Genomic DNA, 27,902 nt, shown 5'->3' with positions numbered 1-27,902 from the left:
CTACCACAAGGTGGGCAGCACCAGCGAGAAGCCAACGCAGGGTCCCTTTTAGAGACGGAGAGTGGAGGCTCTGGGAGGCCGGTGGGCAGGCCACCCACACAGGCAGCAGGGACGGAGGACCCAAGCCGCAGGGGCCTGACCACCAGCCCAAGGGGACACAGCCCCCCAGGAAGGTGCAGCTCCCAAGCCCCACCACCACCCCAGGGACGGCCAGGTCACTGCAGAAAGAGAGCAGGTGCCGGGAGTGACAAGGGGGCCGAGGAGGAGGCCGAGGAGGAGGCAGGAGGAGCAGAGGGAGAGCGAAGACGCACCTGCACCTACGAAACGCGAAGGGAGCAGATGGGGAGGCAGGGTGGGGCGCGGCCCTCTCCCCCCCACCCCCCGCTTCCGTGGCGTCCAGGAAACAGACCTGCAGGGCGTGCGTGGGACAAAGGTCTCGAGGGTGACCCCCAGACGGACACCAGCCCCGCCAGCCACCCAGGCTCTGAGTCCCAACACACAAGCCCCCGAGGGCCCGGACCCCTGCCCATCCCTGGCCCTGCCCGGTGGCCCGTTCCCGTGGGAACGGACCTGTCCGTGGCTCGCCCCCAAGACCCGGGTCCCCGGAGCCAGCTACAAAGGACAAACTTTGACAAACCAGGACAAGGAGGAGAAGGAAGGGAGACCTTGTCTAGGGCCCGCTCAGGGGCCTCTGCTCTGTCCTACGAGCCCAGGGGCCCGCAGCCCTAAAGGACGGAGACCACCGCCCCCCGAGACCACAGCCCTGAGAAACAACAACTGTGGAAAGAGTCAGGGCCACCGGCAAGACGAAACTCCGCGGGCGGCTTCCACTGGCTCCGGGCAGGCGTTTGGGGCCTTCATCCCCCCCCATCACCTCCTGTGCAGCCGAAGTCTGTCTCGCCTCCACTTACTGCCCCCCAAGAGCCCGTGCCCCCCGCCCCCACCGCGCACCCACTCCGCGCTACACAGTAATTCCACAACCAGCCCCTGGGCCTCCCTTCCCAGGGCCACCAATCGAAAGCCACCCCCAGAGCCACAGAGGGGGTGGAGCCAGGGGGCCAGGGCAAGGCAGGCAGAGGGCCTCCTGGAGGAGGCGGTGCAGCGGCCCGCAGGCCCTGAAGGACAGGCACAGCTGGAAGAGCTGGTGGAGCTGGGGGCAGGAGCCACCCCCATGCGAGCGCGGCTTCCCGAAGCTCCGCCACGCCAAACCCCAGCTCAGAGCTGCCCGGCCCTCCATCCGTGGCCCTTCCTGGGCGCCCCTAGCTCATCCCACCCCTGCTTGGGCTGCATGCCGGGCCCAGGCACCGCAGACAGGCAGCCAAGCCCAGGCAAGGACGCAGGCCAGCAAGGCCACGGCCACGGCCGGGCCCATCTGAGGGCTGTTTTTCTCACCCTGACACTTCCCCGGTCAACAAACAGAGCCCCCTCCGGAGTTTACCCAAACAAACGCCCCAACAGTCGGCAGTGCCCAGGCCAAGACAGGACTGCCTGGTAGGCCGGCCTCCAAGCCCGGCCTCCAAGCCCGGCCTCCAGAGAGTCACGTGACCCTGTTATTTCGGGAGGCCCCGGAATGTGCTCTATTTTGGGTCCCGAGGGCTCTGATGTTACCAGAAGCCCCTCATCAGGACTCTAAGCTCCTCCGTGTCCCCAAGAGCCGCCCAGAGGGTGGCCTGCGGGCCTACTGCTCGGCTACTGGCCCCCCATCCCTCCCCGGGGAAACGGGCCTCCAGCAGTGGGGCCTCTGAGGGCTCCGCAGGCTGAGCCTTCCCGTACCACCGTCCAGACCGACGCCAGCACAGGCTTTCCCCACCGGGCACGAGGCAGTGGGCAGTCCTGGGCAGCAGGAGCAGGAAGCAGGGGCCGCCGTGGGCAAGCTCCTGGGCCTCCAGACCTGTACCTTGGGCTCGTCCCTGCCCGTCCCTGGGGACTCCCGGGTGGGGAGAGCCAGCGCCCCGGCCCACCAAGCCCCGAAGCCGCGGGTGCTGGAAGGAGGAGCCCTCTGTCCAAGGCCGCGAAAGTAGCCCGACAGCCGTTAAGGGGCGATGCCACCTTCCCAGCAGCTCAGGTCTGCCCCAGGCCACCGGCCGCGCCTGGGCAAGCCAGGCCTTCTGACACTCAGCCCCCACGAGGGATTAGGCCGTGTTGACAAAAGGGCTTAGGCAAGTAGCCGCTTAAATGGACCTTCAACTCCACTGGACTTCAGAGCTGGTCACAAGCTTAGAAAAAAATAAAGTGTAATCAGAGCCCAGGGCTCTCTGCTCAGGCCTGGGGCGCGGGCCGCCTGGGAGGCCGCAGGCTGGGGCTGGGAGAAGCCGCTGAGCCTCCTTGCGGCCTGGGGGAGGGGACAGCACACGACACCCCTCCAGGTTCCGGGGGCACCCCCTTTTCTCCTCGTGGGGACTCCAGCACAGCCACCCTGAGGCCCGGGCCCTGCATGTGCCAACTCCCAGGGCCCTCTCAGGGTGTCAGGACCTGTCCTGCTCCAGGCACCCAACCCTGGCCCTACCTTATCAGGGTCGGGGAGGGGAGCATTCTTGTTCCAGAAGGATCCTCCAGGAGAGCCTGGCTCTGGGGGGGGGGGGACGCGAGTGTGCAAAGCCTTAATGGGGCAAAGGAGATGCTGACCGCCCCACGCCAGGCCCGGCAGCCACGGCGAATCACAGATAACTCAGCTTTCATTTTTGCTCCACACCCACAGCCACCACAGGCTGGAGGCCCATCCCTTTGTAGCCTGTGGCCCCAGTCCCTCCCAGCCAGTTTACTCATCTGCAGAATGGGCATGAGGGCCCGCCCTGGCGAAGAAGGAGGGCGCTCAGCCTGGCACCTGCAGAGGTCTTCCTTGTACACAGTCAGGGAAGGCATCTCCTTTGATATGACAAACTTGGAGCCCTACCCCAGTGCCCCAGCCACACACCCCCCTCCCCAGCGCGCTCACCCCCACCCAGACATGGGGAGGGGTGCGGCTCCACGAGGCTCCCCTCCACCGCCTAATCTCACCAAACGTCCCTGCAGCTGTCCTGCGTTCTGGCCGCCAACCCCGCGGCCAAACTGCACCCCAGGCTGCAGGAGGGTGGGCAGGCACGAGGGGCAACAGAGCGCGAGTTTCATTCATAATCAGCTGTTTTCATTTCCATTCAGCACAAATCCTTCACCCAGCCTGACAGCCTGGCTGCCGGCCCCACCACCAAATTAATATCCTTCCCGGCGCTCGTTTATAAAGTCTCCCCACCCCCTCCCTCCTTCGCAGCCTCTCCCGGGCTCCCAAACCCTGGGGAGAACACTGGCTGGGGGCACCCGGCCAGGCCCCCTCGTCCTCCTGCGTGGGCCCGGAGTTGGACGGCAGTCTGGGGCAGGGGAGCCACAGGGCGGGATGGCAGCAAAACTGGCCCTCCGTGCTTCTAGCGTGTCCTCCCGCAAGAGCAGGGCCAGCTCCAGCGACCGCCCGGGGAACAGTCGGGTGCGCCAGAGCGAGCGGCCCCGTTTCTGGAATAGGGCCTTCCCAGGTTTGATGTGCCCAGGCGGCCGGCCCCTTCATGACCCTGCCCACCCGCGCCTGGGCCGCTCTGGGGGAGGAGGGGTCCCGAGGGTTCCAGGGCCGGCGGCCTGCTGGACTCGGCAGCAGCCCGGGCGGCGGCGCAGAGGCCGTCCGATGCCAAGGGCTGCCGGAGGCTGCGAGCGCACAAGTTGCACCGCCCCGCCGGAGCTGGACGCCCGGGGCCGGGGGGGCTCGGGACGCTGCCAGGCAGGGCCCGCAGCCCCCTCGTCCCGCCGACCGGCCGCCTCTCTGGCCCCGCCGCCGGCCCGCTGCCGGATCACCCTCCGCCAGCAAGTCGGCGGCCCGGCGCTGACCGGGGGCCGCCCGCCGCCTTCGCCCCCTCCCCTCCCGGCCGGCCCGGGGAAAAGTTACCCGGCCCACCCTCTCCGCCCGGCGCCCCAACTCCGCGCGGGCCGGCGGGGGGCGCGGGGCCGAGCGGGGCGGGCCGGGCCCCCGCGCGCGCCGGGAACGCGCCCCGCCGCCGCCGCCGCCCCCGCCGCCGCCGCCCGCGAGCACTCACCGAGCGGCAGGAAATGTTTGGTGTCCATGTCTGCGGCGATCTCGCGGCGGGAGGGCGGGCGAGCGCGGCGGCCCCCGGCGCGGCCGGCCGGGCCCGGGCGGCGGGAGCCGGCGGCGGCGGCGGCGGCGGCGGCGCGCGGAGGCCGCGGCGCGGCGAGTTGTTGCAAAAGTCGCCCAACAATGTAAACTACTTGTGCTGCGCGCCGCCGCCGCGCGCCCGCGCCCGCGCCCCCGCCGCGCGCGCCCGCGCCCCGCTCCGACCGCTGCGGCGCCGGCGGGGGGGCGGCGGGGGGCCCGCGACGGGCGCGGACTCGGCGCAGCGCCGCCGCCCGCCCAGCCTGCGTGCCCGCCCAGCCCCGCCCGGAGCGCACCCCCCCGCCGGTCCCCCCGCCCGCCCGCCCGGAGCGCGCCGCCCCCCCCCCACCCGCCGCCCGACCCGCGGCCCCCCTCTCTCCCCCCGCCCCGACGCGCCGCCCGGAGCGCGCCCCCCGCCCTGCCGCCGAGTTGCAAGCTAGCGAGCGCAGTGCAAACTTGCAAGTTTCCCTCCGCCAGGGGTTCCCGGGAGCCGCGCGGGGGCGGCGGGGGAGGGGGCGGGGGGGCGCGGGCGGGCGAGGCCGGGGCCGAATTCCTTCCCCCCCCGCCCCCAAAAAACTACCCGGCGAAGCAGGCGGAGAGGAGGGCTGCCGCACCGGCACGGCCGGGCCATTGTCTGGGCGGCCACACAAAGCGGCCAGCGGCGCTGCGCGCCGACCCTGGGTGACACGTGGGGAAACTGAGGCCCAGAGTGGCCACGAGCCCTGTCGCGGCAGCATCGGCTCAGCTCCGTGGTCTGGGGAGTGTCTTACTTTCTGGAGCCCCCCAGTCCGCCCCCACTTTCCCGCTTGGGACTAGCAGAGACCGAAGGGCACCCCCAGCCCCGCCCCCAGCCGCCGCCGCCGGGCAGGGGGGTAGGGGCTCACGCTGTGCTGAGCGGTGGCCCGGGCTTCAGGGAGCCCTGTCGAAAGGCACCGGGCCGGGGACGAGCTGCCACCACCAGATGGGTGCTGACTCTGTGGCCGGTGGCTATTTTTACGCCTCGGATAGTCCTCTGCCCTGACTTTTAAATTCATGACTCGTTTGTTTAAAAGCGAAAGGAAGGACGCCTGACCCTGCCGCTGGAGTTGGGGTTCGGGTGTGAGTTACCTGCGCGGAGCAGAGCCTCCTGAGCAGGCGCAGCCCAGGCGCCAGGCTGTGCTTCCCTCCTCACCCCACCCCTGCCCCGCCCCACCGCTTGCTGCCATGGGACACCTATATTCCCAAAGGTGAGCCGGTGGTGATCCAGGCTCCAGGAGGCAGGGGGGCGTCCCAAGGTCACCCAGCTGCCAGGCGGGGGTGGGGGGGGCTCTAATAGGGAAGGGGGTGATGACTGAGAGCGGGTGGCCATCACCGCTGCCCAGGGATCACCACGGCCCTTGACAAGAGAGGAAGTCCTACCTGCCACCTGTGAGACCTGGAGAAGCCTCATCACCCCTCTGGGCTCTACCTGCCCTCTGTGGAATGGAGGAGCAACAGGACCACCTCCCACTGGGCAGCCAGGAGTCAGATGCCACCGGGGCCATTGAGATCCCTCCAGGAGGAAGACCCCAGAGCCACCTGGGGCAGGAGCAGGGGGGAAAGCGCTGGTTGGGGAGCCCTCCCTCCCCCAGCGCAACCACAGGTCATGGCCCAGGCTTGTCCTGTCCTCCTGGCTTCTGCTTGACCTGTGCTCCCCTCCCCCACTCTAGAAAGTCTCCTGGTTGCTGGATCCTGGGCCACCTGCCCACTGCGCCCGGTCCACCACCATCCCCTGCCCCAAGCAGCAGCCTATTTAATTGTGGTTCTCATCCACTGTCATCACAGCAAACCCACCCCCCCCCTTCCCAAACCACGGCCACCCGATTCTAAACCTGGTTTCCTCCTGCCAGGGCTGGGGGCTGGCAAGCATGCAGGAAGGAGCAGCCATGGTGCTGCCGTGTCTGGGGAGAAAGCCCCACTTCGAAGGCCTGTCTCCAGCTCCTCTGGCACAGCCCTACGCGTGTGCACCCATCGTCCTGTCCTGTCCTCCTGACCTGTAGCGGACCTCGCCTCTCCTGGCAAGGAGGAGGCCAGATGCCCTGGTCATAGGTGACCCGGAGCCATGGCACCCACTTCCTTGCTGATCATCCCAACAACCTGTGGGCAGCGGGCGCTGCCATTCCACCTGGCTGGTAAGGACAGCAAGGCTAGGAGAGGGGACACCGTGGGACACGTCACTCTGTGGCAAGGGGGGAAGCTAACCTTTGAGCCCAAGGCCTGTCCTTGGAACCTCTGGGCCACCGAGGGGGTAAGTTTGCCCAGGCCTCAGGGGTCCCCAGTGACCTTCGATGCAGCACTGCCTTCCTGCCCCACCCCGTGGGGACAGGCCACCCATGCTGTGTCGCCCCAGGTCATGAGATGGAGAAGGCGAGGCTGCGTGGGTGGGGGTGAGGGGGTGAGTGGTCCCCATGTCCAATGCCGGAGGTCAGTCATTCATTCGACAAACATCTGCTGAGCGCTCACCACGAGGCCAGACCCTGTGCTCGGGCTGGGTCCTCGGGTGGAGGTGTGGTCCCAGCTGGACGGGCGTGGGTGGGATCCCAGCTCTGCCTCTCACCAGCTGTGTGGCCCGGTCCGTCACTCCCTTCTCTGTGCCTCAGTCTTCTCATCTGTGAAGTGGGCATGGCCACCCCCTCCCGCTGAGTCACAGAGGTGGCTCAGTGAGGTCATACAGGCAGGGTCTGGCCTCAAGGAAGAGGAGCTCTGTAAGTGATGCTGCGACCACTGCTGTCATCGCTGGCTTAGGCCCCTGGGAGCCCCAGCGCAGAGGGCAGGTAAGACACGCCCACAGGAGCTGCTGTTTGAGACGGAGAGTCACGGGCAGTCCGGGAGTGGGAGAACAGTGACCGGAGGGTGAAGACGTGTCCAGCCAGGGGGCCTGGACAGCTTCTGGGCATGGCTGGTTCCTGAGCTGAGTTTCGAAGGAGGGAGGTTTTCATCAGATAGAAGCAGGGCTGAGAGCACTGCAGGCAGAAGGACCAGTATGAGCAGGGCCCGGAGGTGGGAGGTAGTCGGCACGTCGCAGGAACAGCCCGTTCAGCGGGCAGGTCGGAACACGCCGGGCAATTGTGGGAAAGCTGGTCCTGGAGGCCTCGAAGGCTGAGCTCAAGCATCCGAAGTCACCTGCTTGAGACAGTGGGTAGCCTGGGACCTGGGCGCCCAGCCCCACTCCTCCCACCCCCTGGCCACGGAAAACTTGAGACTCCATTCGGAACTGTTGGCGCCTGGAGCCAGGGAGCCACACGCAGGGGGATCCGCTGAGGATGCGAGAGGGGGCCTCTATTCCTCAGAGACCCGCGAAGGCGTCCCCCAGCCCCAGCCTCTCCCAGGGCTCCAGGCCGCGGGCACAGTGGGGCGAGCCCGGAGTCCAGAGCCCTGCCGACCTGGCTCCAGTCCAGCCTCAGGGCCTACAGAGGCTCAGCCTCACCTCCCCATCTGCGGAGGGGCGGGGGGCAAGGGTGCTCCGGGAGCCGGCCGGCTGGGACCGGGAAAGGGAGCCAGCTGCAGGGGAGGCGAAGGCCCCGCTCCCTGCTGGCGAGTGTGCACGCTGTGTGGTATGCCTAGTCCTCGCTGTCCCTCCAGCTGGGGCTTTTTGGTGCGAATGATCCCACAGGACACCGCCCTGGACGGTGGCTGCCCCATTTGGAGACGCCAGGCCCAAGCTAACCATGGAAAAAACCGCCCCCAGCCTTCCTGCCATGTGCTTCTGCAGCCAAAAATATTTTTATAGTAATATCCATCTATTTACAACCTGGGATCTGAGAGGGTTTTGTTTTTTGTTTGGCTTTTTTTTCCCCCTGAAGGATGCTTTTTAAGGTACTTTGGCCTCTTCCACGCGCCTGTCTCAGCTCAGTCTTGTAAACAGTCTCCGGAATCGCTTGGTGAATAATATTTTTAAAGGCCGGTGTCTGCCAGGCTGGGGCCCCCGAGACTGGCGTCTGGGTGGACGGCTCCCAGCAATTCCAGGGGCACCAGGGGGCACCTTGGCGCTTCCGGTTCCTTCCCCCAAGGGAAGGTCCGTGGGATTCCAGCCTGGCGACCCGTGGGATGTCACAGGGGTTTGGGGCCCTCGGCCCTCATCAAGCAGGGAAGAGTCTTCCAAGACCCCCAGCCCAGAGGCCCTCTTGGGGGTGACAGTCTCTGTCCCCGGTGACGGATGAGTTGAGCTGGGGGAGGGGTGGCGGGTGGGGATGGAGCCCAGAGAGGCAAAGGCTGGCCGAGCCCACGTGGGAGGCAGATGGAGCTGGCCGGAGTCCTGGCCTGTCTCGCCATTGTCTGGGGGCGGGGGGGCGCGGGGCACCAGGAAGCTGCCTGTCCACACTCGGCCTCCAGTCTGTTGTACTCGGAGAAGGGGGGGGACACGCGGGGGAGGAGAGGACGCCCTCTGTTAAATGTCTGCAGCCCTGCAGGACCTTGACCGCAGCTCCCGGACCTGAAGGACAGCCGGCCCTGCACCCCCAGCCCAGTGCACAGGCCAGAGAAAGGTTGGGTTCCGTGTGAATCGGGTGACCTCAAGGCAAGCAGCTTTGCTCCATCACGAGGGAGCCTCGTTCCAAACCTCTGGGAGCTGAGGGCGGTTTGGCGCCCCGGCTCCTGTGGGACAGGCCCAAGGGCATAGGGGCTGCTTTGTGGACAAAGCCCAGGATTTCAGGGCGGCTCCAGGCAGGAGCTGGTGGGTTCCCTCCAGAGGCCTCCAAACAGATGGTCCTGCCAAAACCCCAAGGCCACCTAGAAGGGGTCATGGATGCAGGGGGCGGCTCGGGGTTTAGAGGATGCCAGGGGGCGTCCAGCGAGTCCCGGGTAGCAGAGAAGGGACCTGCCACACACTGCCAGCTCCACCCCCAGCTCTGCCGACAGATTCCTGCCTTCCCGTCTCACAGAAGGCGATGCTGAGGCTGAGGGGAGCCGGGACAAGCTCCAGGTCATGCAGCAGCTCCAGCGCCGAGGTCAACAGAGTCACAATCGAGGTGAACGGTCCGACCCTGTAGGGACGAGCACCCACCTCGGCCTCCTGCCTTCAGAGAGGCTCCACCTTCAGGCTCCCCACCAGTGTGCAGGTGTTCAGACCAGAGTCCAGAGCGAGGGCCAGGCTGCAGACTGGGGAAACGGGGTGCTGGGGCAGGAGCCGGGACCGGGAGGCCAAGCCCGGCTCCGCCACCGACTCTCACATGGTTCTTTCTGAACCTCAGTCTCTCCGTCCATAAAATGGGAGGGAAGAGCCAGCTAATCACAGAGGGGTTTTGTTTTTTGTTTTGGTTTTGGTTTGTTTTACATGAAGTAAGAACCTATCAACAGGGACCTCAGTGTTAACACATCCCGGGCGCTGAGGAGAAAGGCCGAAGCCAAGAATCCCAGCCTGGGGCACCGATCCCATCCCCAGCCTGGCTCTGACGACGGCGCTCCTATCCAGACGCTGCCCACCAACCCAGAAGAGAATGTGTTTTATCGGGGCCATTTATTATCGACAATTGCTGCATAAATCTCCCCGAATCCACATACATATACAGAAGAGATGGATAAATAAGACGGGCCGAGCCGCCGTGCTCCGTCTCACTGATGTAGTCTTCCTGCCCCCATAAAGATAACGGGAGATGATTCATAATATTTATTTGACAGACATGATATGAACCGTAATAGCCTGTTGGGATTAAAAATATCCGTACGTCTCTGTCATCCACCGGCATGGTTTAAATACTATGTATGTGGCCACTGCCGCAGCAGGGCGATGAGAGCAGTTCTTGATATAGCGGCCATCGGAGGAGCCGTTCCACGTCGAGCAATGGGAAAGTTACAGAGGGGCTGGCCCCTTGCTCCCTGGGCGGGTGACCGCGGGCCCCCCGGCCCCAGACCAGCCAGCAAGCGGGGTAAAGGCGGCCTGGCACACGCTCTCCTGCGGCCCTTGGCCGGCGGGTCCAAGGAGGGCCTGGACTCACTCCAGGCCTACAGCTTGGGTCTGATGAAGCTGCCCTTCCACGGGGGGGGCCCCTGCAAGGCCCAGGCCTTGCACTCTCTGGCCAGAGCCCCCCATCCGGTCAGCCTGTCCCCTGCCTCCCTCCACCCAGCATAGAGCACCCGTCACTCATCAGGTCCCTCCCAGCTTAAAACCCTTCCCTGCTCCCCATTGCCCTTGGGATAAAGTCCAAACTGCTGAGCACACCGGCCGGGCCCTGCCTCCCTCCCTCCCTGAGTCATCTCCCTCCCCGCGGGCACCCAGCCCTGCCCACAAGCCACCCCTGTCCCCAGGACAGACTGCTGCTCTGGACCGGGTCCACACTGGCCACTCCACATGCCACGGGAAGGCCCAGCCCCTACGTGGCCCCATGGGCAGCTGGCTGACCAGCCCCGAGCCTGGCTGGGGCTTCCTGTGCCCAGCGGCAGCTTGCACCCTCTGTTCCTCTGTGAGGTTCCCCCCAGCCTGCGAGCTCTCCAGAGCTGGGGACCAGGGGATGGGACCACCAGCTCCCAATTCTTCACCCGACATATGATGGGAGCCCCGAGGGGCCTGGCTCCTGCCGCCACAGCAGGGTTCCTCTCCAAGCACCCCCGGGGTAGGGGGCTCTCAGCATATCCCCGTTGACACCCCAGGTCTTCTGTACTGAGAAGCACTTCCTTCCTCCCAGGGCTTCGGTTTCCACGTCAGCACCGTGCGTCTTCGGCCCCTGAGCCAGGCTTGGACACCGCGGAGGCCTTGGAGGCTCTGCCTCAGGAGAAGCCCAGAGGCTTGGCCCTGAGAAGACCTCCGGCGGGTGTTCAGCCCCCTCCACCATCACCCCATCTGGTCCCAATCCCTGGGCCCCAGCGTGCCCTTCGGGGGGCCATCCCCAGGTTGATGACAGGCTTTGTTCTTCTCGCTAACGGGAGTCCCCATTCCTCAAAGGAGCCACTTCTAAGCGCAGAATCTGCCCAGAGAGGAGGGGCTGTCCTAGAAACGTGGTCGCCCAGAAGAAGCCCAGACCCCCCAGCCTGCAGCTGGCGCGGCCTCAGCACCCCTCCTCCCCCAAGGGGGGGGACGCCACCTTCGCAGGCAAGACGCCGGACCAGAAAGGTGAGCCCCAGGCCGGAGCATCACCGATGAGCCAAAGGGAACAGCCAGTTTCCTCGGCCGCAGGCACCGCCTGGGCCTTCAGTTTCCCCTTTGGGGGAACCTGCCCCTCCCCCGACCCCCAGTCCACGCGCCCTTCTCCAGGCAGCGCTCGCCATGTGTGGGCTCCTGCCAGACCCTCCGCCAATACCTTCCCAGAACAGGGGGTTCAGCTTCGTCGTGGCAACCCGCCAGGCCTCCCTCGGGCTCCCCACTCCACCCCCAGAGCCCCCGGGCCGTGCGTGCGGCAGGCTGCCCTCACCTTGCCCCCCACACTGGTCCCTCCATCCTCGTGTCCTCCCGGGATGTTTCTACCGGCCCAGGGTGATGGGAACAGGACCGGGATACCAGGCGCTCTCGGGTCCCACGCTGCTCGGGACCAGTGGCCTCAAGTGCGCTTTGCACCAAGGCTCTTTGCTCCAAGGCCCTTGATGTGGAGGCCGAAGGTGAGACAGGGGAGGGTCCCATGTCCCAGCTGAGGCCACCTGGTGATGCTGGAGCCTGCCTCCCAGCCCCCCACCCCTGAGAGGCTGGACCAACCCCACCCCACCAAATCACAGACCCCCAAGTCCCAACGCCCCCGGGCCTGCCCTGGGCCAGCCTGGAGGAAACGGCGCAGGTAGCAGTGCTGCCGAGCTTGGCTGGGCACAGCCTCCACAGTGACCGTCAGGGCACATCTCACGCCACGTCCCCAAGGCACAGCCAAGAGCCCCGGTGGCTTTGCAGAAGACGAGCTCACCCAGGCCTGGTCCCGGCATCATCGCCCAGTTTAAGCCTCGTGGCCAGAAATTTCCAGACCATCCTAGTGTTGACATGGGGGTCCCTGATCATCCAGACCACCGTGCCTCGCGGCGGGGACAGGCCTGGTTTAGCTACGTCTGCCCACGTGGAGCGGAGCTGGGTAAGGGCCCTGCCCCACGAGCCGTGCTCTGCTGCCTGAGCCCCTAGGACTCAGCTCCTAAGAAGCATCTCCTTGGGAAGGTAGAAGGGCCTCCCAGGGGGCCCTCGGGGCTACTCAGCTGCCGCAGAGGGCACCGGGCACCGGCAAAGAGGTGAGCTCTGGCCTTGCCCACTACACACCCACCAGCCCTGGGCAGAGAGGGTGAGTCAGAGAACCCAGAAGCCGGCTGTCCCCACACAACGTGGCCCACGCCTGTGTCAGGCCATCCCAAGGAGCTGGCTGGCCGGGCTGGCCCCTGGAGCTCCTGGCACATGGCAGCCCAGCGGCTGGTCCCCTCGGCTCCCCAGGTTCAAAGAAACATTAGCTGACGGGGACACTGTCACCCTGATAGCCTGACCGGTGTCACATCCTCGGTTTCAGACTCCACGAGGCGCCCCCATCGGCTCAGCCTGTCCGCTGGCTGGCCGTCCCCTCCCAACCTGTTTCCTCTGCTGTAACATAAGCCTGCCTCCCACACCGCGCTGGTGTGTGGTTCCAGAACCCTCTCCTGGGGGTGCCCCCCATTGTCAGCAGCTCAGCGGTGCCCAGCGAGGAGCAGGAACCCTGCCCAAATCTGAGCCGGCTGCTTCCCATCCTAAGAAAAGAGAAACTCGGACGGAGATTCAGCAAGGAAGGCGATCGGCACCGCCCGGCCAGCAGGTGGAAAACAGCCTCCCAGTCAGCGGTTACGCAGTGAAGGATCCGCTCAATAAGACGCACACGGGTGCTGAGAAGAATATGCTGCCACGTGGGAAAAGCCTGCTTAGAATCGTCTATAGAAAGCTTCCAGTTGCAATGGCACACACAGAAGTCTCAAAAAAGCCCCTCTCTGTCTGTTACCGGTGGCAAGTTGTAGCAATGGAGCCAGGGAGCTTTCCACATCCTCCTTTGCAATTTTCGTTTTCCATAATGAGCCTTTATTACACTTAAAATCGGAAAAAAACACACAACAAAAACGAGTTCACAAAAGCCTGTCTGAGTGAGCACATCTGAAACCTGACTCGTGCTATCGCCCCCTCCTGCTCCCATCCCATCTCAGAAGACCCCAGCCGTCCCCACCCCGGGGGGTGACACGTGACAGCCTCATGGGTCCTAGAAACCAGTGGTCTTGTCTCCTCTCGAAGCACCCCTGCACCCCCCCATCCTCCTCACTGTGGCGACAGCCACCCTCCTGCCACCCTGGGCAGGCGCTGCTCCATCAGTGTCTTGCCAGAAGCGCCTCATGGAGTCTGGCAAGACACCCGGGTCTCCGTGGGGCCGAGAAGGACACGCTCACACTTGCTCGACGACTGCGCGGACGTTTATCTGATCTGCACACCTTGTCACTGGGTCAGGTGAGATTAATAATACACTTAATGTCACAAGCACAGAAGGTTGCGCCTAAATGGCCAAAATATTTGGACCACAGCGTGACAAGTGAGATCATTTCAGTGGTTTTAAAGGCTGACACAGAGGCCACTTGGCGTTTGTTCCTGGCTGTCTGTTGCCAACGCAACTGAATGGCTGGGCTCATCCAAGAGGTTCTGAGCTGCAAGACGGCGCCCTGGGCCCCAGCACCCCGCAATCACCCCCTCCCTCCGCCAGGGGTGGAGGGTCGAAGGGGTGGGGACGACGCGGAAGGGAACGCCGCACGGTCCAGCCCCTTCCTTCCTCTGTTCCAGGTGACACACACCCTGTGTACCAGGTCTCATGGAGGCGGACCAGATACTCACAGGCCAGAGCGGGGTCAGGTCACAGAGCAAGGCGGAAAAGGAGGGAGGGATCAGACACGCTCAGAAGGGGCTCTGTGCCCTCTGGCCAGGGGTCAGGGCACATGCTCCCCAGAGACCTGGACCTGGGGACGTGACAGGCACCTGCTGGGGAGGCCAGAGCACTGCTGGGCGGCGGGGGGGGGGGAATGGGGGTCGGGCTGCTCCGTGGAGGACAGTGGCTCTAGGTCGGAGCGGCCCAGGTTTGGAAGGGCCTCCATCACCCCCGAAAGTGCCCGGAAACAGGGGGACTGGGAGCCCCGGGGGGTCTGAGCTCGCCGGGCGCCCTGCCTCCGGGTGCTGCGCTCACGCGGAGGGGAATGTGACCAGGGCGCCCATCTTGCAGAAGGAACCAGGCTTCGAGATGCTGTGACTCGCTTTGTACCGCAGCTCCCCCAGGGCGCTGCCTGGAACGCAGTCCGGGCGGGTCTCCACTGGAGCGGTCCGAGGGGGCAAAACTGGCCGGTAAAGGAGACTTGTGGGCACTGGTGCGGGAGCCCATCCCCAGCTCAGCCTGGGTCAGGTCAGCGCTGGGCCCACACTGCCGTAGGCTCCAAGAAGAGCCTGTGGCCTCTGCCTGCCCAGACCACCTTCCAGAGGCCTGGTGAGCAAAGCTATCCCAGGCAGGAGTCCGGATGCCCCCAGACCACACTGACCCCCCCACTCCACGGGGGTCTTCCCTCCCTGCCCCACCCCAGCTTTTATTTTCTTTCTTTCTTTATTTCTTTCTTTATTGGCTGTACCCACGGCCTGTGGAAGTTCCTGGGCCAGGGATGGAGCCTGTGGGACAGCAGTGACAACGTTGGATCCCTAACGCACTGACCCACCAGGAAACTCCCATGGGCTTTCAAAAAAAAAGGAATTTGTTTATCTTTTTAGGGCCACACTGCGGCATATGGAAGTTCCCAGGCTAGAGGTCGAACTGGAGCTGCAGCTGCCAGCGTAGGCCACAGCCATGGCCACACCAGACCTGAGCCACATCTACAACCTACACCACAGCTCACGGCAATGCCAGATCCTTAACCCACTGAGCAAGGCCAGGGACAGGACCCGTGTCCTCATGGATACTAGTCGGATTCTTAACCTGCTGAGCCACAACAGGAACTCCCCCCCCACCCCTGGCCCCACCCTGCCCCAGTTCTACTCTTGGGACTCAGGGGCCCAGGGAGAGAGGGGCTTCCCCAGTCCCACCCCAGGCCCTCCAGCCCAGAGGCTCCCCCAGGCTCTGAAGCTGAGCGCTCCCCCCCAGTCCTCCTCCAGCGAGCTGCAGGGCATTAGCGCCTCTCCGGGGTCCCTGTCGCCTGCCCTCGTGCATGCCTGCGCTCTTCACCACGCCCGCTGCCTCCGGGAGCGGCTTTGTCTGGACGCCGCTTGACAGACGGAGCTGCCTAAAGGACTAACAGGATTTCTCAGCCCTGTCTGTCCCACGACGACCCCCTTGGGGCCATCGGAAGACGAATTAGTGTTGGCGCCCCTCCCTCCGCCCAGACAGACCACCAGCCCTGAGCCGCTCCCCTGCATCTGTGTGTTAACAGTCAACCTCGCAGCTAAGCCGGATTTCAGGCCCCTCCGACCGGGCCCAGCAGCCCACGGTGCCCGCATGGAAGGCCAGCCCTCTCCTGAGCCAGCCAGCCCTCTGCCCCTTTGCTGGGGGCCCACAGGTGGGGGCACAAAGAGAGCGGAGCCTTCGAAGCGGCCCGAGGTGGGATCCCCACTCTGCTGGCTCACACGTCCCTGAGGTCCGGGTGAGGACCTTGGCTGCCCTGCCCCTGCTCCCCGTGCCCCCCCCTCCACGAAACGAGAGCCCTGGACCTCCCTGGAAGACCCTTGTAAATGTCAGAGCTGCAGCCTGTAGCGTCGGCACAGAGTAGGTGATTGGACCAATGACGCCTGCAAAGGATGCTTATTAACAGAGCCTCGTGTCTCATTCTAGGGGACCTTTTAACTGATACTGCGTTTGCTGGGTCCCCTGAGGAAAGGTCCCCCCGGTGCTGCAGCTGCCCCACCCTGGGGGGGGGTCTAGGCTCTCTGCCTGGGGCTGCTGAGAAGTCCTGGGCAGCCATCTGTGTCGCTCTCTCCAGCAAGGCTATGCTGGCTTCCACTGGCCCAGGGAAACACCCCACAGAGCCCCGACGGCCTCCCCCCCCAGACCCCCAAAGGAGAGCCCCTGGGTCTCAGGTACCTGCATTCTCCAAGGCTTTCCAGGAACAATGGGAGGACGTGTGGCTTGTCCTATGCCTCTGGCTGTGTGTCCTGGGCAATCACTTCTCCAAGCCCCAATTTCCTCACCTATAAAACAGGCACCAGTAATAGCACCACCCCACCCCCTGGGGGCAGTTGCAGGACCCAGTGTAGCAGAAAGAGTGTGGCTTTGCGCACCTACGGAGCACCCATTTCATACTTTTGCTTTAAAAAAATAAAACCGGGGAGTTCCCGTTGTGGCTCGGTGGGCTGAGAGGTTGCAGGTTCGATCCTTGCTCAGTGGGTTAAGGATCCGGCATTGCCAGGAGGTGTGATGCAGGTCACAGGTGCAGCTCAGATCCTGCGTTGTTGTGGCTGTGGCTGTGATGTAGGCCGGCAGGTGCAACTCCGATGAGACCCCTAGCCTGGGAACCTCCATATGCCATGGGTATGCCCCCCCCAAATAAAGTAAAACTTGACCATTAGAAGAAGAAAAGGAAACTCCCAGAGACTCCTTAAATTATCCTCATGGCTGAGGAAGGAGGCTGGCCCTTCTCCTGTAAGCAGTCCCCCCAAACTTCTGAGCCCCCCCCCCCAACTAGCTGGCCTCCTGTCTTCACTAGGGTCTCTTCAGGAGGAAGGGGCCCCTCAGAAGCAGAGGATCAGCCCCGCAGCTGGACGGGGAGGACACTGCAGCCCTTCCATACCCCAGGCGCACCCGGTCCTTCAGCAGAGAGGCCTGGGCTGAATCCCCTTCCACCCCCCCCAGCAGATGAGCCCTGTGACCGGGAGTGTGGACAAGACCCCAGCATGTCAGACCCCACTTCCCCATCTGTAAATGGGGAACAGTCCCCACCCAGGAGTCAGTGAGGAGACAAGAGCATGGTAAGCTGTGCTTTGTCACGATTCCCAGGCTTCCGGCAGTGGAGCCTAGAGGAGGAGGCCAGACAAATTTCTAAGTTCCTGGAAGCACGTACTGATGGCAAACCTTGAGGACCAAGACGTTGCCTTCATGGAGTTCCCTGGTGGCTCAGGGAACTCCAGGAGGTTAGGGATTTCATCCCTGTGGCTCGGGTTTGATCCCTGACCCAAGAACACCTGCATGCAGCAGGGGCGGCCAGAAGAATTTTTAAATGAAATAAAATCCACGAAACTTAAAAAAAAAAAAAAAAGACACTGCCTTTTTGCATGAAGAAACTGAGGTCCAGAGGGATCCATGGATGCTGGCACAGGTTGCTTTGACCTGAGCCTGGAGCAATGACACAGAGGACAGAGGGCCTCAGGCAGAAGCCTGGCAGGATGGCTTCTGGGAGGAGGAGGGTGACGAGGTCTGAGATAGGAGGGGGTGCAGGATGGCACCCACATGAGAATCTAGGTGATCCCCTGCCCTTTCCACATCAGGCCAAAGACTTTGCATCGTGGGCTGATTTCCGTCCTAGTGTCCAGAAATGGAATCGTAGGTGTGATTCTTGGGTCCAGTCTGTTCTCTCCAAATATAGGGAAGAAAGGTACAATCTCAAAACAATCCCATACAAATACCATGTGATATCACCTACATGTGGGATCTCAAACAGGGCACAAATGAACCTGTCTACAAAACAGAAAGAGACTCACAGACATCGGGAACAGGGTTATGGTTGCCAGAGGGGAGGGGAGAGGGAGGGGGATGGAGGGAGTGTTTGGGGTAAGTAGATGCAAACTATGACATTTAGAATGGATGGGCAATGAGGTCCTGCTGTACACACAGGGAACTCTATCCAGTCTCTTGGGATAGACCATGATGGCAAAGAATATAAGAAAGGGAATGCGTGTGTGTATATATGTATATGTATATGTGTATATATATGAGACACACATACACATGCACACACACACACACATTCACACACATTCACATACATATGATTGGGTCACTATGTTGTACAGCAGAAATTGGCACATTGTAAATCAATTATACTTTAATAAAAAATTCAACTAAAAAAATAAAATAAAAAGAAGGCTTTCACAAAACCATATGAGCACCTTGATCTTGACCTCTCCAGCCTCCATAACTGGGAAAAGTAAATGTCTATTGTCAATTAAAATCATCATAATAATTAATCAATAAAAATGATCCCACATACCAAAATATATGGGATGATGCAGCTAAAGCAGTGCTTAGAGGAAAACTTATAGCTTTACATAATGCTATTAGAAACAAAGAAAGATCTAAAATCAATGACCTGAGTTTTCTCCTCAAGATGATTCAGAAAAAAAAAAAGAAAGAAAAAAAGCAAGCTAAAACCAAAGTAAGAAAAAGGAAGGATGTCATAAAGGTAATAGCAGAAATTCGTGAAATAGGCCTCAGAGACAATTAACAAAGCCAAAACTGGGTCTTTGAAAGTATCAACAAAATTGACAAACCCCTACCCAGAATGATCAAGAAAAAAAGAGCAGAAAAATCACCAGTAACAGAATGAAAAAGGGGTTGTAACCTCAGATCCTATAAGTATGAATAAGATAATGAGAGTATTCTCTATAGATTTATATCCCCAAATATGCCAGTGTAGATGATACAGACATATTTCTTGGCAAAAAAAAAAAAAAAAAAAAAACTCACCCAAATTGACAGAAGAAGGAATGGAAAATCCATTCAGTCATTTCCAAAGGTATTAAGGAAATTTAATTCATCAGAAATAATCTCAAAATGCCAGGCCCAGATGGTTTCATTGATGAAATCTATCAGTCATTCAAGTCCTATGCCAAAGATTTAATAAAAATATTTTTCAATGGTGTAATAAAATATCTAAATATTAACAAATTAAATCCCACAATATTGAAAATGGATAATACCTCATGAGAGAGTACTAAATTGAGATAATAGCTCAATTCCTGAGACTTATCTCAGAAACGTGATGCTGGTTTCGCATTTGAAAAAAGCTAGAGACGTCATCCCATGAACAGACTAAAGGAGAAAAATCACATTCTTGCAAAAGATTCAGAAAAAGCACTTGACAAAAGTCACTGCCCATTCAGTATTTTTACAAAGCTCATTAAACCGGGTACACAGGAGATGTACTCAAACTCCTAGAGGGAATCTACAAAAAACCAACGTGGAGACAACATCATTCTTGGCAGTGAGAAACCGACGTGTTGCCCGGAGACTGGAAGCAAGGGCGTTCTCTTGCTCCTCCTGGTCAGCACTATACAGGCTGTTCTAGACATTGCTACAGGCCAGGACAAAAGAAATGCAAGACACAACGATCAGAAAAGAAGTAAAACTGTCTCTATCGCAGATGATACGATTGCTCATGTAGAAAACCCTGAGGAATGTTCAAATCCACCATGAAAACCAATGAATGAACTTGGCAAAGTCCCAGGATACAAAGTCAATGTAAAAAATCTATGGCGCTCCCACAGGTGAGCAGCAAAGAGTTGGAAACTAAAGTCGTAACCATCGCCCTTGCAATAGCACAAAACGGTAAAATGCTTAGGAATGAATATAACAACATCATCCAAGATCTCGACACTGAAAAGCCCAAAAGAGTGCTGAGAAAAAAATAAAGATCTAAATAAATGAACGACTACACCAGGGAGTTCCCGATGTGGTGCGGCCGGTTAAGAAACTGACGTCAGCAGCTTGGGTCGCTGAAGAGACGACGGTTCCCTCCCTAACCCCGGGTAAGGGATTAAATTATCTGGCATTGCCACAGCTGCAGCATAGGTCACAGCTGTGGCTTGGATTCAGTCTCTGGCTCAGCAGCTTCCATATGCCATGAGTGCAGCCATAAAAATTTTTTTTTAATGTTTTTAAAAAGGCTATACCATGTTCATGGATCATACGACAGATAAGAGGACAATTTCTCCACAATGATTTCACACAATCCCAGTCAAAATTTCATCGAGCTTTCTGATGGAAGTCGACAAATTACTTTGAAAATGTTTATCGATATGCAAATGATGTAGAGTAACTAAAGTGGATTTTTAAAAGAACAAAGTCGGAAGATGCATGCATGTGTGTATGCAATAGAACAGAGATGACACAACACGCACACCCACCTCCCTACAATCAATCCAAGGCCAAGGCAATTCAATAGAGGAAGGAGAGTTTTCAACATCCATATAAAAAAGTAGGAGTTCCCGCTGTGGCTCAGTGGTAATGAGCCAGACTGGTTTCCTTGAGGACCAGGGTTGGATCCCTGGCCCGGGAACTTCCATAGCCACAGGTTCAGCCCTAAAAAGAAAAAATAAATAAGTAAATATCCACTGTTACATCACACTCAGAAATTAACCTGTGATGGATCAGAAACGAAGAGGAAAACCTAAAATTATAAAACCTGTAACAGAAAATATTGGGTCCAGAGAAAACCACGACTCACAAAGACACATGTGCTCCAATGTTCATTGCAGCACTATTTGCAGAAGCCAAGACATGGAAACAACCTAAATGTCCATCGACAGAGGAGTGGCTCAAGAAGAGGTGGTACATATACACAATGGAATACTACTCAGCCATTAAAAGGAATGAAATACTGGCATTTTTAGCAACATGGATGGACCTAGAAATTATCATGCTAAGTGAAGTCAGCCACACAATGAGACACCAACATCAAATGCTTTCACTGACATATGGAATCTGAAAAAAGGACAGACTGAACTTCTCTGCAGAACAGATGCTGACTCACAGACAATGAAAAACTTATGGTCTCCAGAGGAGACAGTTTGGGGGGTAGGGGGATGTGCCTGGGCTGTGGGATGAAAATCCTGTGAAATTGGATTGTTATGATCATTATACAACTACAGATGGGATAAAATCATTTGAGTAATAAAAATTAAAAAAAATTAAAATCTCATATTAAAATTAGGCCAAATGATTTAAAAAGAAGAAGAAGAAAAGAAAATATTGGGGGGAAAGACCTTTGCAAACTTGGGATAGGCAAAGGAATCAAAGAGCCAAAATCATGAAACCTTTTTTAAAAAGCTGTATTGGACTTCAGCAAAATTAAAAACTTCCGGAGTTCCCATTGTGGCTCGGTGGTAACGAACAAAACTAGGATCCATGAGGATGTGGGTTCAATCCCTGGCCTCGCTCAGTGGGTTAAAGATCAGGCGTTGCCGTGAGCTGTGGTGCAGGTCGAAGACCCAGCTTGAATCCCGCGTTGCTGTGGCTGTGGTGTAGGCTGGTGCTGCAGCTCTGATTGGACCCCTAGCCTGGGAACCTCCATATGTCGCAGATATGGCCCTAAAAAGAAAAAAAAAAAAAAGTTGAAAACTTTTGCTCTTCAAAGGATACCATTTAAAAAAAAAAAAAAAAAGGCAAGGCATACATGGAGAGACAGAGCTGCAAGAAATACAGCATACAGAAGTTTTGTGTCTAGGATAAATAAAGAATTTTTAAAACTCAGTAGTAAGAAGACGGGAAACAAATTTTTAAATGGGCAGGACCACAATGGAAAAATATATGAAAAAAATATGCATCATGAGTCTGTTGTACAGCAGACAATCACCCAACATTGTAAATCAACTATACTTCAATAAGTTTTTTTTTTTTTTTGCCTTTTGTTGTTGTTGTTGCTATTTCTTGGGCCGCTTCCGCGGCATATGGAGGTTCCCAGGCTAGGGGTCCAATCGGAGCTGTAGCCACTGGCCTACGCCAGAGCCACAGCAACTCGGGATCCGAGCCGCGTCTGCAACCTACACCACAGCTCAGGGCCATGCCGGATCGTTAACCCACTGAGCAAGGGCAGGGACCGAACCCGCAACCCCATGGTTCCTAGTCGGATTCGTTAACCACTGCGCCACAACGGGAACTCCTCAATAAGTTTTTAAAGAGTCATTTTAAAAAATTAAAAACAGGCAAGAGATCTAAACATACGCTTCACAGAAGGAAATACGCAAACGGCCACTAAGTACACCGAAAACAGTGCCACATTAGCAATCAGGGAATTGCCCGGAAAACATCATGAGGCAGCACGACACACTCACTGGATTGGCTAAAATTAAGAGGACCGGCCCATCCAACCACTGATGAGGATGCGGGGCCCCCGGGCGGCTCGTACACTGGTTACGGGAATGCGACAGGCTGCGATGGCTTTGGGAAAGTCACTTTCCGCTTTCTCAAGTCTTCACCTGTTTTCTCGAAACGGTAAATCGTCGTCATCCGTATGCCCCAGCCACGCGCCCCCAGGATGTACATTCACAGCCCCGAATGTTTGGTGGGTGCCCCCAGAGCGGGCTGTCCTCCTCCAGCCCTGCATCACGTCTGCAGAGGAAGCAAACAGAGAGGGCTGGGATGGGGCCCCGGGGGCCATGGAAGAAAGAAGGGAGACCTGGAGGCCCGGAGGTCAGGCCTGGGATTTGCCACCTGTTAACTGTTCCCTCCCCGGCTCTCAGGTGAGAAAGGGTTAGAGGGGCCTCACCCTCCGTCTGCGTCGGGGGCTTCCCCAGATGTCTGGGACCCAGGGCCACAAGTGGCTCCTGCTGGTGTTAAAAAGATGCCCCCACCCCAAAGAGGCAAGCCCTCAGCTCCTCTGGGCACCCCGGCCCCCCAGAACCCAGCCTTCTAGAATGTGGCTGCATTTTCTTCCCGATCCCCCCAAAATAAATGACAATGAGCTATTCGTGCTGGTTTTGTCTGATCAGAGGTTTTGAACTTCGCTTGTGCAGGAGGTGAGGGGTGATTGTTCTTTGAAAATTGGGGCGTTCCCATTGCGGCTTATCAGATTAAGGACCCAATGTTGTCTCCGTGAGGATGCGGGTTCCATCCCTGGCCTCGCTCTGTGAGTTAAAGATCCAGCATGGCCACTAGCTGCCATGTGGGTCACAGTTGCAGCTCAGATGCCACGTTGCCGTGGCTGTTGTGTAGCCCTGCAGCCGTAGTTCCGATTCAGCCTCTGGCCCCGGAACTTCCATATGCAGTGGGAATGGCCTTAAAAAGAAAGGAAAAAAAACTGGGGGCCTCCAAGGAGGAAGAGATGAGAAAGGATTCCCCTTGCCCTAAAGTGTAAACACCTTATGTCTCCTCGTGGCAGCCCAAGTAGGGACAGGGGCACAGCCTGGGGGTCAGGCAGTCCTGGCTTCAAATCCATCCACTGCGTTGTGACCTCGGTTCAGTCCTGAAACTCTGAGACCCCAAATTCTCACTGTAACATGGGTGGGAGAGGAAGCCCCCTCACACAGGCCAATTCCGAGGCTCTGTGGGAGCAGAGCTAAGCAGAGTCATTGCTGGCAGGGGCGCTGGCACCTCTTCCCCTCCAGCCTGGGGACAGGAAGGACCAGGTGGACTGTCCCTGCTCCGACTCCTGCTCCTGCCTCCGTCTCCACCCTCCTTTCCCTCAGGGCAGCCAGCCAGGACCCCACCCACCCTCCCAGGGGACCCCCCTAAGCAGGACCTGGCAGGGAGATAGTGCCAGGCTGTGGCCAGTCTGGGGACCTCTGGAGCTGCCCTCCAGCCGCTCTTGTCCAGCTGCCCTGCCCTAAGTGGACGTGCTTGGGGCCACTGCTGGGGCCCCAGGAGGGCCCGGGGAGCTCTTGGCTCCCACTGTGCTGGGTTCTTTCTGGGCACACGGGGCCTTATTTTGGTGTCTTTTCGCAGCTCTGTGAACACCAGATTCAGAGCATACCTGCCTTTCCTGCGCTGAGGAGTTGGAGAAAGTTGAATTGCCCTTTGTCTGAAGTGGACCCCAAGGTAGCAAGGCCCAGGCAGGTCACTCAGGTCTGTGATGCTGAACCAAGCAGCCACGGTGGATGCATGTTTGTCCAGGAAGTGGCTGAGAACCACCCATCCAGGTCCATGGCTGGACGCATGGCTGTTGCTGCAGGACGTACTGCCCCCAAATTTAGTAGCTCAAGATTGAGTCAGGAATTCCAGTGGGGTTCAACTGGGCAACCCTTCTGCTCCACGTGGCCCTGGCTGGGTTCACCTGGTGGTATTTGGTAGACGGCCAGGCTGGTCTGGTTCTTTGCTGCATGGCTAGAAGGGCTTAGCTGGGACTGTCACCCAGGTGGCCTCCACATGGCCTCTCCAGCGTGGAGGCGGGCGGGCTGTAAGGCTTCATCTGACCGAGACTTGGCATCATTTCCACGGCATTCTATTGGCTCAGCAAGCTGTAGGGCCAACCCAGATTCAGGGAGAAAGGATTTGACTCCAGCTCTCAGTGGGGGAGAGATCACTTGGGAAGGGCTCTCTGGCAAGGCTGTTTCCTTGGTTGGTGCACAGGGAGCCCACGGGCAAGGTGTTTGGTCACCTCCACCCTGGCATCACCGTCGCCGTCATCGTGGCCACCACCAGCATCTTCCTAGACCATCACCAACGCCGTCATCTTTACTGCAGCACGGCCACCGCCGCGACCACCAGCGCCGCCGCCACCTTCCCTGCCGTGGTCACCCGCAGCGCCGCCGCCACCACCACTACCACCTTCTATACCATCGCCACCACCGCCATCCTCTTCCTCTCGGTGTGGCGATCATCAGCCTGGGCCCGTGCCTCCCTGAGTGAGGCCAAGGCCATCAGACGCCCCTTGAGAACAGGTGAAGAAACACAGACACAGAGAAGCTCGCCCAAGGCAGGCACAGGTAGCAAGCCCTCGGCGTCACGAAAGAAAAGAGTGACCGTCCCCAGGATGCAGGTTGGTCTTGCCCCCGCCCCCCCCCACGCTCCTCGTCCCCCCGAGAGCGCTGGCCGAGGTCAGCCCACAGAGTCTCACCACCAGCCTGGAGGCTTTGCCACCTCCAAATTAGAGTTGGGGAGACCAGGGTGGAGGCCCAGGCTCTCGTTTCCAACAGATTCTCTCTGCCGCCGCAGCTGCCTAAGCTCGGGCGACGGCGGAAGTGGGTGTGTTGAGCAGACATTGGCGGTTCTGTCTACACGAATCAAGCTAATTGGATAATTGCCACTTCATGGTGTTTGGTGTTGACACAGCCTTGACCTTGGCTTTCTTTACGGAAGGTTTCTTCTGAACTTCTCCTGTGGCCGGTGAATAGCGCCTCCATCCCTCAGGCCCAGGGGCACTGGGGTCTCCTTTTGTAGTCGGTGGGGGTGGGAGGAGGGGCGGGCGGCCAAGAAAGGCTAAATGACTCTCCGAGGTCGCAAGGCGACTCGCGGATGACATGACAGAGAAGACGGCGCCTGCCCACCGCCTCCGGCTCTGACAGCTCCATCACCCCAAAGAGACGTGTGTGATTTCATTTCTCTTCCATCTGCACGAGGGAGGGAAATCAATGTCGCTAAATGAAAAGGAAAAAGATCGGCAGGAGGAAAGGGTATTTTCAGCTTGGAACACGGTGTTACCGACAAGCGGCAAGTCCAAGGTGAAACAGCCGGCCCACCTGCCGCGGGGTTTGGCCGCGACGGGGGACCCACGGGGCTGAGACGGACACCCCTGCCAGGCGGGTCCAGGCTCTGAGGGCCAGGGAGCCTAAGCGCCGTGAGGGCCCCTGTCAGAAAAACAAATGCAAAACTGCAAGTGCAAATTTAGGTCCAGGGCCTCAGAGGTCGGCCCTGCAGGTGCGGGATGCGACTGACGACCTGCCCATCCATCCACGCAGCTGCTATAAAATCCTGTCTCCTGTGCGGTCCCTGTGGTAACCCTCTCTCCATGGTCACAAGGCTCTGTCTGCCCCTAACCAGCCTCGGCTGCTCCCTCTGTCCCTGCCGTCCCGCCATCGCTGGACCCTTCGCCTCGGTTGGACTCTTAGCCACCTGCCACTTTTTTCTTCCATGGCTTTAGGTGCGCGATGAGCGGACGTTTCCCGGGGCCCCGCGGCTCTGCGCCAGCTCGGCTCAGAAGACTCAGGACCCTGGGACGCGACCTCCTTGCCCCGGCCGACCTCGGTGCCCCCTGGCAGAGGGCTTACAAGAAGAGCGTGCGGAGGGAGTCAGGCCCAGGGCAGGCATCCTGACCCCGCCTGAGGGGACCGATGACCGGCAGTGAGACAGGCCTGAGCTGCCTGTGACCACGGCCCCAGGACCCTCTGCTGGGTCTTTCCCCGTGGACGATGCCCACGAGGGTCACTGGGAAACTGGAGCGTGCGGTGCACAGGTGTGTATGTGGGGGGTGCCGTCCCGGTCGCCTCGTGCGGTCTCCCCGGGTGTGTCTTCTGAATGTACCTGCCTTTTGTGGAGCCGTTGTGTTTTTTTTGTTTGTTTGTTTGTTTGTTTGCTTTTTAGGGCCGCATCCACAGCCTGTGGAGGGTCCCAGGCGAGAGATTGAATCTGAGCTGCAGCCGCTGGCCTACGCCACAGCCACAGCAACGCAGGATCTGAGCCGTGTCTGCAACCTACACCACAGCTCACGGCAACGCCGGATCCTTAACCCACTGAGCAGGGCCAGGGATCGAACCCACAACCTCAGGGTTCCGAGTCGGATTCGTTGCCACAACGGGAAGTCCCTCGACTGTTTCCTTTTTAAACAAACGAGGGAAAAAAGTAATTTGTTTGAGAAAGTCTGGAGAATGCAGATAAAGGATAAGAGACAAAATAAAAATACCAATAACCCCAGCACAAAGAAATAATCATTATTAAAATAGTCTTTTCCACTAGTCTTTTTTTTTCCATGGCTATACACATATGTGCATTTTTTTAACCTAGAGATCATAATACTATATTTGCCATTTCGTACCCTCCTTTTTTTTTCCAACCAAAATTATGTGATTCAGAGTTCCTGTAGTAGCTCAGCAGGTTAAGGACCTGACCCTGTGTCCCACTGGCCTCACTTAGGGGCTTAAGGATCTGGCACAAGCTGTGGCAGGGTTTGCAGATGCATCTCAGATCCCGTGTTGCTGTGGCTGTAGCATATAGGCCAGCAGCTGCAGCCTCTGATTCGACCTCTAGCCTAGGAACTTCCATATGCCGCAGGTGTGGCCCTAAAAAGGAAAAAATATATATATATATAATGCATGCTTTCCTCTCTCGTTAAATACTCAGATTATCATTTATAGTGAGGAGTTCCTGTCATGGCGCAGTGGAAACCGAATCTGACTAGGAACCATGAGGTTGTGGGTTCGATCCCTGGCCTCGCTCAGTGGGTTAAGGATCTGGTGTTGCCGTGAGCGGTGGTGTGGGTCGCAGACGCGGCTCGGATCTCATGTTGCTGTGGGATTCGACCCCTGGCCTGCGAACCTCCATGTGCCGAGGGTGCGGCCCTAAAAAAGACAGAAGAAAAGAGAAAGAACATCAAGGGGTGAAGAGGCTGCAGGCCCCCAACTCCAAGAATATTTTGGCTTCAAAGGCAAACTTTGGCAGTTCCTGTGCCGCAGGCAGGACGGCCCCCACCACCCCGCCTCCCGGCGTCCACTCTCCTGTGTCCCTCCCACCATGAGTGGCGCTGGTCTGTGTGACCATTAGGACCCCGTGCACACGACGGCGTGTGGCTCCTGGGTCCAGCTTGTAAGACACCTGGCTTCCGCCTGGCTCCCTCTCGGATCACCGGCAGCCCTGCAGTGAGGACGCTCGGGCAGCCCCGTGGAGAGGTCCAGGCGGGGAGGAACCGAGGCCTCCGACCCACAGCCAGCACCACCTCGCCAGGGAGGTCCTGCTCCAGCCCCTCGGGAGTGGACCCTTCCCTCCCAGTCAGGTCACACGAGCCCCGCTGACACGTTGACAGCAACCTCTAGAGAGACGGCCCGCCAGCCCTGCCCGGCGAAGGGGCTCCTGAATTCCAGAGCCATGACGCCCAGAAACAGTGCGGGAACAGAAATGGTTACTGTTCTTTTAAGCTGCAACACGTAGCGAAATCTTCTGCAGCAGTAGGTACACGCATAAGAGTTCACTGCAAACTGCAGAACCATTTGAAATCAAGGGTCAGGGCAGATCTCAGGGAGGAGAGT

General features: G+C 59.0%; 1 protein-coding gene and 1 long non-coding RNA gene across 4 annotated transcripts in view; one reads left to right on the top strand and one right to left on the bottom strand.

The window, feature by feature from the left end:
- RXRA (retinoid X receptor alpha) overlaps window positions 1–4,191 on the bottom strand; it is a 91,256-nt gene extending 87,065 nt beyond the window's left edge. Inside the window, exon 1 of the mRNA XM_047768864.1 lies at window positions 4,056–4,191. Within this exon, the coding sequence (XP_047624820.1) occupies window positions 4,056–4,083 (28 nt within the window). The 5' untranslated portion in view covers window positions 4,084–4,191. The remainder of the gene's footprint in view (window positions 1–4,055) is intronic.
- Window positions 4,192–4,522: 331 nt separating this feature from the next.
- LOC125120511 (uncharacterized) lies at window positions 4,523–9,825 on the top strand. 3 transcript variants are annotated; one of them, XR_007133333.1, is made up of 4 exons: window positions 4,523–5,355; window positions 5,491–8,028; window positions 8,557–9,114; window positions 9,443–9,825. It is a non-coding gene; the product is annotated as an uncharacterized LOC125120511 (long non-coding RNA). The 3 variants fall into 3 exon arrangements; XR_007133331.1 differs by having other exon boundaries at window positions 8,557–9,825; XR_007133332.1 differs by having other exon boundaries at window positions 4,524–5,355; window positions 5,998–8,028; window positions 8,557–9,825.
- Window positions 9,826–27,902: the final 18,077 nt, after the last annotated feature.

Source organism: Phacochoerus africanus, chromosome 2, assembly GCF_016906955.1.
Source record: "Phacochoerus africanus isolate WHEZ1 chromosome 2, ROS_Pafr_v1, whole genome shotgun sequence".
In the NCBI taxonomy this organism is placed as follows: Eukaryota; Metazoa; Chordata; class Mammalia; order Artiodactyla; family Suidae; genus Phacochoerus; species Phacochoerus africanus.
Note: the sequence above shows the minus strand (reverse complement) of the source record. Positions and strands in the feature narration are given on the sequence as shown.